Raw genomic sequence first — 8,153 nt, 5'->3', positions numbered from 1 at the left:
CACAAGTCAGTATGCAAGTTAGTTGGATCATGTGAAAAGAGGAACTCCCATGTGCTCCGGCACAAGTCAACACAGGCACCGATCATCTTCGGCACCATCAAAACAGAAGCTAGACTATTGGTTATTGCGGGTGCAAAAAAATAGGAAACATAATGCCAGGAGAAGAGTAATGGCCTTTTTGTAACCCTGGTGGTGTGTAACAAACTCTATTCACCTTATAATTAATTAATGAATGAGAGTGGTGTGTAACAAAGTCTATTCTTCTTAACTAATCACCAATGGATGAGGCAAAGCTTAGGTCTCAGTTTTAGAAAAAATATCGTTCCAAGTTCAGATGCGAGAAGCAGGTACGCAGCAGCAGCTTTGCATATCAGAAACTACAAAAAGGCAGCACAGCAGGTTGCCAACGGACATCAGACATGTATGCATCCCAAAATTCAGCTTCACTTCACAGGAGAGAGCTCAGGAAAACAACTTTTTTTTTTCTTACAAAGCTGGCAAAGATTAAAAAAACAAAAAACAAATGTATGGTTCCGATTTATGCTTGCATTAGTCCTAAGGATCTTCCCGCCGGGTGTCTATTCAGGCATACGCAGGCACTAGGCAGATTCATAGTAGTTGTCCAGTAACTTCCTGATGCTCTTGAATATAGGCACGAGGGCGAGGAGCGCGATCTGCAGGTGCTCGGAGCTGTTCAGGCGGATGCCGACTTGCCCGGTCCCCTTGTTGCTCAAATTCAGACTGGCAATCAGGTTGCTAGACCTTCCAGCAGGGATCTGAGACTGGGCATTGCACCCGACGGCGAGATCCCCGTGCCAGTCCACGACGGAGATAGCGAGGGTAGAAAGCATGCGCCCAATCGGGTAGTCCTTGTCTCTCAATGTGGCTTCCAGACGTCCGCCGTATGCAGCGTCTCCTTTCCCGCTCATAGTCCCACCACTTACTAGAAGCCTCAGCTGCTTGTTCACTATCAGTCTGTCTTCAATCTTCAGGCCCGCTGATAAAGTATCTCCAAGGAGCGTCGCAGATATCCCAGCAGCCGTGTTATTGCGCCTGAAGTTCTTGAATCTCGACTCGCCACGAATTGTGTACGCCATGTCCTTGCCAACAGACTGCAAATCAAGCCCCACTGAAGAAGTTTTACCCTCGCCATGCTTAACAGAACTTGCAACCTCCATTTGGAGGGAGCTGTCCTTCTTGTCTTTTGTTAGCTGGCCAGACACAGACAGAGGCACTTTACCTTTGACAGCAAATAATCTCTCAACGTTTACACCTTCATAACCCACATCATGATCCCATCCCTGGGTCTCCAGCACAGGTCTCACAAGCCATTCACTTGGCGTATCCAGAAAACGGTAGCGATGGCTAGGATAGTCAGAATCAAAAGTCGAGGGCAATACCATGTCAGGCATAGGCACAGCAACATTGGTCGGAGTACTGACATCGTCATCAACATTGTTGTTACCGAAATCATCTTCTCTGGCCCTGGCCTCTGCTGCCATCTTCTTCATCATTTTACGACGCATATGTTCCTCTTTCAGCTGTTTTTTGTAGAACAGCTTCTCTCTGTAGTCTAGTTCCTCAAGGTATGCCTTCCTCTGCGCATGGTTGAGTTTTGAAAGTTGAACCTTAGTAAGGCGCTTAAAAGGAGGCAGGTCATCATAGTCTGAACCATCATCTGAACCATAATCATCTGCCAAATCATCTTCAAGATCATCATCGTCACCAAACTGCTCCTCGGGCAACTTCAGCGGAGCTCGAGACTGAAGAAGTGAAGAGAGGAGGAAAGGAAGTGGAGCAACCCTCGTGCTAGAAGTTTTACCAGCGGGGCTATCCTGCAACTTGAGAAACGAATTAGCCTCTGCTAAAACCTTGGACGCAAAGCAGAGCAATAGCAACTGTGGCTTCCAGACTTGTCCATTTGGCAACACTCTCTGGCCTGACCTATTTGTCCTGCAAGCCGAGTGGTTTTCCACCAGCGCGACTGGATTCATAAGACGAACATCAGCAGCCGCCTGCCTTATAGCTTGCTGGACTACATGGGACCTCTGGGTGACAAACATCTCATAACTCAGAGGAATTCCATTTGGTCCATCTGGTGGTGCAGATGCAGCATGAGTTAACACTACTATAGCATTGAACCAGACCGAGGCTCCAAAAACTTTGCTAATGGTCTGCAACAGAGGTACATCACCATAGTCCCTGCTCTGCAGATCCAGTCGGTCAAAATAAAGAACAATATCAGGAGGGTTTTTGCTCACAATTTTCTTCACAGAATTGAGAACTTTCTGGTTGTAGTGCTGGTCTGAAGATGAGGATGAAAGGCCAGGTGTATCGATCACTTTTACTTTGATTCCCTCAACCATACCAACTACTTCTTGAACTTTTCTGGTGCTGGATTCAAAAGCATCAGTCTCTAGCTTGACATCATCGAAAATTGAATTTATAGTAGCACTCTTGCCAACCCCAGTTTTACCAAGAACCAATATGGTGCATGACAAATCAAGGGGCTCATTTCCAGCAGCTTCAAGCCGTTCTGCCATCTCTTGTGCTCTGTCAAAGTTAAAAACACCACGACCATTTCTTCTAATCTGTTCTGCCAGCCCGAGCCGGTAAAGAACCTGTGAGACCACCATATTGTGAGGCGTTTGCCCAAACCTGTTAGCAAGACGCAGAAACTTAACCCGGATCATCTGGAGCTTCTCCCAGATTTCATCATTCTCATCTCCATCATCCCCAGCAGATTCAGTATCCTGCCGAGCGTCCCTGTCCACAGCGACCGGTCCATTAGCACGGACCTGCTGAACAGGTCGGGGCGGAGGCAACAAGGAAGACGACGATCCAAGGCCAGCAGGACGAGACAGCACAGAGGGGCCATTAGCCTGACCTGCTGCAGCACTAGAGGATCGTGCAGGAGCAGAGCTAGCCGTGTTCTCATCATCAGAGGAGTTTGAATCATCCAATTCCTCGACCACCACATCAGGCTCACCTCCAGATTGTGTAGGGACCACAAACTTGCTATCACGGGCAGCAGTATCTCCCTTGCTATATTCTGGCTGCTCTTTGTTCTGATCAACCAACATAGCTTCTTGAACCTGTTCAGGTTCACTAGAGTTCATGGGGAGCTCGGGATTGCTATCACAGGCAGGAACATCTTCCCTGCCCTTCTCAGGTTCGTCATCGAGATGTTCAGCCAAAACAGCATCTGTCACACACTGCCTGATGGCTTCCAACATGGCTTCCTCTTCTAAGCGCTCCCGATGCTCATCGTGCGCATCATCCTCGACACCAATCTCGGCAGGCCTATCATCCTCAATTTCCTCGCACTCAGCAGCGACAGATTCCCCGGTCACCGTAGCCACCGCATTGTGAAAAAACTCCTCGCTCTGATCTGAACCAGCCAGCTCCTGCTGCTCTACCTCCACAAACAGATCAGCGTCCTCGTCGGACTCCACCGCCGTCGGCGGCACGTTCCTCTGCGCTACTCCGTTCCGAGCAGCCTGTTGATCATAGCTTAACGATGGATCCATGGTCGCCTCAGCCCAGGCCACATCAGACACCACCTCGTCGCCACCGGCGTCCCTTTGTCTGACCTCCACAACCTCACCGCCGCCACCCTCCTGCGCCTGCACAACCCCCTCGGCCGCGTCCCCTTCTCTGGCATCCAAGATCTCGCCGCTACCACCCACCTCCGCGGCGGCCGCATCGGGCGCCGGTTCGGCACCGACCTGCGCGCGCCCCACCTCCTCCTCGGCGACTCCGCCCGGGCTTTCCCGATCCTCCGTCTCCGGCAGGCGCTTCTCGCCAATGGCGCTGTCGTCCATCGCGAGCCCCGACGGCGCGCGGAGCGCAACCCTAGCCTGCCACCAACAGAGACGGGACGGATCAAACAACAGCGACAGGAGGAGGAAAAAAACGAGCGAACGAAGATAGACGGGAATAAACTTGGAAAAGGCGGCACCTTTGTGGTTGGGTTAGGCAGGTTTGGCGCGTCCGCGGATGGCGTCCAGTCCACCAACCTCGTCGACGGCGGTAAGGACGGTGGCGTGGGAGATCGGAATTCCGGACGAGTTTGGGTGTTGCCCCGCGCGGCACGGCGAGAGGAAGAGAGAAGGTGGTCAGGTCCCTCTAGGCTTGCGCCGCTTCGGGGGCCGAACTGAGAACCCTGATGACAAGATCGAACTTTTATTACTCTTATTATTATTATTTATTTATTTATTTATTCGAAATACTCCTTTTTTACATCATTTGCGAAATACTCTTATTATTTTCAAGACCTCCAACTTTGGTTTCGCAACCAGAAATATTTGAAGTTTATTTCCAATGCCTAAAATTTTGTCTATTTTTATCCAATTTTTCTAAAAGGTGGACGATATAACCCTTGACTTTCAGAAGATTGATTTGGTACCAGATCCAACTCAAATAAGCTTGATCGACATGAAACCTTTCGCTCCTAACCCCATCGAGTGGTGATCAGAGGGTTTGCATTACCTCTCCTTCGTCGTCTGTAGATCGTCGGTCCCTCCTTCATCGGTCGTGCGGTGTGGGAGTGCAAGGAGGCCCTGGTTTATTAGGTGGATATGTATTTTTCCTATTTTGGAGTTTTTAGATATGTCTTCGATATGCATCGTTTTATACCTTTCGGCGGTGATTGTAGCAGCGTACAATAAAGTCTTCATCAGTGACGCATCATAGATGTTTGTGGTGGCGTTTACCCAACCAATCATTCATCATCCAACATTCACATCTCAATTGTGTTTTCTGTGGCCGCATCAATATTTTCTGGACGTAAATTCATGTAGTTTGTCATGAATGGTGAGGCTTGGTTTTGCTATTATTGTGGCGGCTGCTCGTAGTTGGATCCTTCGGTGCAGCATCTGGTCTAACGGACTTCCGTGCTGCGACTCCTATAGGCAGCTTCGCTATCGCTCCCGACTTAGTATAGAAACCGGTAAAAAGTGCTCGCCCTCAACTCCAAGAGGTGCGGGTGTGAGGGTTGCAAGATTTGATAAGGTTGGCTCTGAGGTCCACGACTCTTCTAGTTGTGACAATTTCTTCTCATGGACAATGATCCAGCAAGTTGTGCCCTTGATGATCCCCGTCTGCGATCAACAATGTTGCATTGGCTCTGGTGTATGAGCAGCTTGTGGCGACCCACCATGCCACCATCGACATGTTTGAGAGGAAGAAACAGTTGCCTCGTGTAATTTCATTGTTTTCGAGAGTCATTTGTACTGTTGATTTGGTTAATAGATCCAAATGCTTTTTTAAAAAGGTTGGTAGTATAATAGCGGTTCTGTAGATTAAGCAACCTTGTTGACACAACGGAAATAAAAGGCACTGGAGTAAAACAATAAATTTTGGAATGATTTTACCAAAAATAATTAAAATCACAAAACAGACAGTAAGAATATAAAACTATACTTGAAAAATCATAATGTCCATGCACGTCTACCGCTAAGAGATGGGCTTGGTGGATGTTGGTGCGGAGGATGTCAATCCAACACATGTTGGCCTCAACACTTCGCGAGTTCCTGTTGCTTGGAAACAAGTTGGAGGGCATTCAGCGGGATAACGACGCAGAGGACTACCTAGTGTGGGCATGGGAGAAGGATGGGGACTTCTCGGCTAACTCGGCATATCGGGCGCTCCTTGGGGGACGCCAACAATGGCCAAGCGCGTGAACCATATGGAGATCGAAGGAATCTATGACATGTAAGGTGTTTCAGTGGTTGGCAGCCGTGATAGTTGTTGGACCGCCGATGGGTTGGGATGACAAGGATTGCCTTGTCAGGCAACATGGCTGCTTTGCACTCACGAGGGGAGACGCTACAACATATTCTTCTTGGATGTATGCTCACGAGAGAGGTTCGAACGACAGTCTTAACGCACTAGGATAAGCCTGGGTGGGTTCCTATGACACAAAGTGACCTTGTAGAGTGGTGGGCTAGCAAGAAGGATGTGGGTGTGCTCACTAGCGACATAAAGGCTTCGATCTTGCTCATTTTATGGAGCTTGTGGACTCACATAAACGATGTGGTGTTCAATGACACCGCCCTCTATGGTATTGACGGTATTGCAAAAGATTAAGGGATAGGGGTGAACTGGAGAGTGGTGCGGCTTACCTGGTGTCTCAGGTTTGTAGATGGATGGTCATGTAACGAGTAGTTGACTAGTTCTTTTGGCTGCCTTTGTGTTGAGGCTACCACAACAACGGTGTACCTGGTATCTTGGCCCTTTCTTATATGCTACTGGGCATCCATCTTAGACTTATCCCTAGAAAAAATCCGGTGTGCTCAAAGTAAAACAAAAAATCTTAAAATTAAGAAGAATTGTTTTCTGAAGGCCCTATAGGAAAACTAGGAAAGTGAACACAGATGACTTAGGAACATCGTGGAAATTAACCATATTTGTTTATTCTTTTACATGAGTTGTCCTAATTCTTTTTTTATTTTTTTATATAATTTTAGAATTTTCCTGGTTTTTTCAAAAATCAAGTGTAGCCCGGATTTTTAGGTTCCTTGAGTTTAAACCAGCCCACGTAGGTTCAAGTGGGTGCTCACATTTTATGGATTTACTTCATGTATTCTGGTGATGTGCGTTCAGTGGGAGACGACGTTTCTGTATGTGAGCGTTTGCGTTTGTACTGTATTTCAAATAGATAACTTATTTAATGTTTTGAAAACATTTCTTTTTTATTTTCCTACTCTTATTTTATACTATTTTTGAATATTTGTATATACTAGGTTGTCATATGTGTTAAACCACTATCACGTCACACACCAAACCACTTTGAATCATGTCAAACAAAATTATCTAGTTTTGAAAATTAAGGGTCGAGTTTACCTAGCTTTAGAAATCAGTAACCTAAAATAGAATAGACTAATAGTTAAATTGACTACAAGAAATTTATGAATACCTATGTTTTAGTTCTTGTTTTTTATAACTCTTACATATGTAGACGATGATATTCCGAAAACACTTGTCCGGCGAATTTTGAAATGGCTCTTATTACTTTTTTCTTTTATTTTTTGATAAGGATGCATTTTGTTGTCATTTTTTCGGGAATATGCAAAGCTTGCGTATTTCCATTCGTAGGTAGAGTGAGAGTATAAGATCAATGGTGTCACACTGTAGAAACATACACGCAACGCGACGCAAAGCGAATACCTAAAAAGCATAGACAGGGGTTGCTCAACCCCTAAGATCCTATTTTAACCTGTGTCAATAATGTTAGCTACTCCGGTTGCCCTTGCGCGAGCTCATAGGCACGCCTACGGGCGAATGAGGTCGATAAGTTGTTGGACAGATGAGTGAGTACTGTTGAAGGTGGCGTTGTTCCGATGCTTCCAAAGCTCCCAGGTGGTCAAAGAGATGATAAATTGAGCCCTTTCCGCATGCAAGCGGGGACGAGGGAATTCGATCATGCCCACCAGACGATGAATTCAGCGTCCCGGGTGAGGGGATAATGGTAGTCTGCACCAGGACAAGATCTCATACCATATTTGTCGAGGTGGTGGCTCCTGATTGCATAGCACGCACGAGTCCATGTGCGGTAGGCCATGCCATCCGAGCCTGGCCGCGGTCTGTCGAGGAGAGCAAGAATGTTGGATCAAGCAGATACAGACATAATAAACAAACACCCATGTTTATGTGATTAGGATGCACATAACAAAGACCAACACATAGTTAAAAATCACGCCGATAGATAGCAAATCATACAAAAATCAGGGTCTAAAATCACCACCCATCTTCGCCCATGAAACATTGACGTTACTGGCATCGTGTGACTCATAAAGTGTAAGATCAATTTGCTTAACATCATGATGTTGAAAGAAATATGTCCTAGAGGCAATAATAAAGTTGTTATTTTATATTTTCTTATTCATAATAAATGTTTATTATTCATATTAGAATTGTATTAAACGGAAACTTGATACATGTGTGGATACATAGACAAAATACCTTGTCCCTAGTAAGCCTCTACTAGACTAGCTCATTAATTAAAGATGGTTAAGTTTCCTAACCATAGACATGTGTTCTCATTTGGATGCCACAAAAGCTGGTGCGCCCCTATAAAGGCCAGCCGAATGAAGAGGTGAAGGAAAGAGGGGAGGGCAATGAAAGTGTGGAGTAGGACTCCCCCTTCCTTC

At 46.4% G+C, this 8,153-nt stretch overlaps 1 protein-coding gene across 1 annotated transcript; it reads right to left on the bottom strand.

The window, feature by feature from the left end:
• Window positions 1–348: 348 nt before the first annotated feature.
• On the bottom strand, window positions 349–4,147 carry LOC119338637 (translocase of chloroplast 120, chloroplastic-like). Its single transcript, XM_037610931.1, has 2 exons — window positions 3,962–4,147; window positions 349–3,860 (listed from the first exon to the last, which is right to left on the bottom strand). The coding sequence occupies exon 2, from the start codon at window positions 3,822–3,824 to the stop codon at window positions 600–602; it is 3,225 nt and encodes a 1,074-aa protein (XP_037466828.1). The 5' UTR covers window positions 3,825–3,860; window positions 3,962–4,147; the 3' UTR covers window positions 349–599.
• Window positions 4,148–8,153: the final 4,006 nt, after the last annotated feature.

Source organism: Triticum dicoccoides, chromosome 1B (assembly GCF_002162155.2).
Source record: "Triticum dicoccoides isolate Atlit2015 ecotype Zavitan chromosome 1B, WEW_v2.0, whole genome shotgun sequence".
NCBI lineage: Eukaryota > Viridiplantae > Streptophyta > Magnoliopsida > Poales > Poaceae > Triticum > Triticum dicoccoides.
This window is presented reverse-complemented; position numbering and strand designations above follow the sequence as displayed.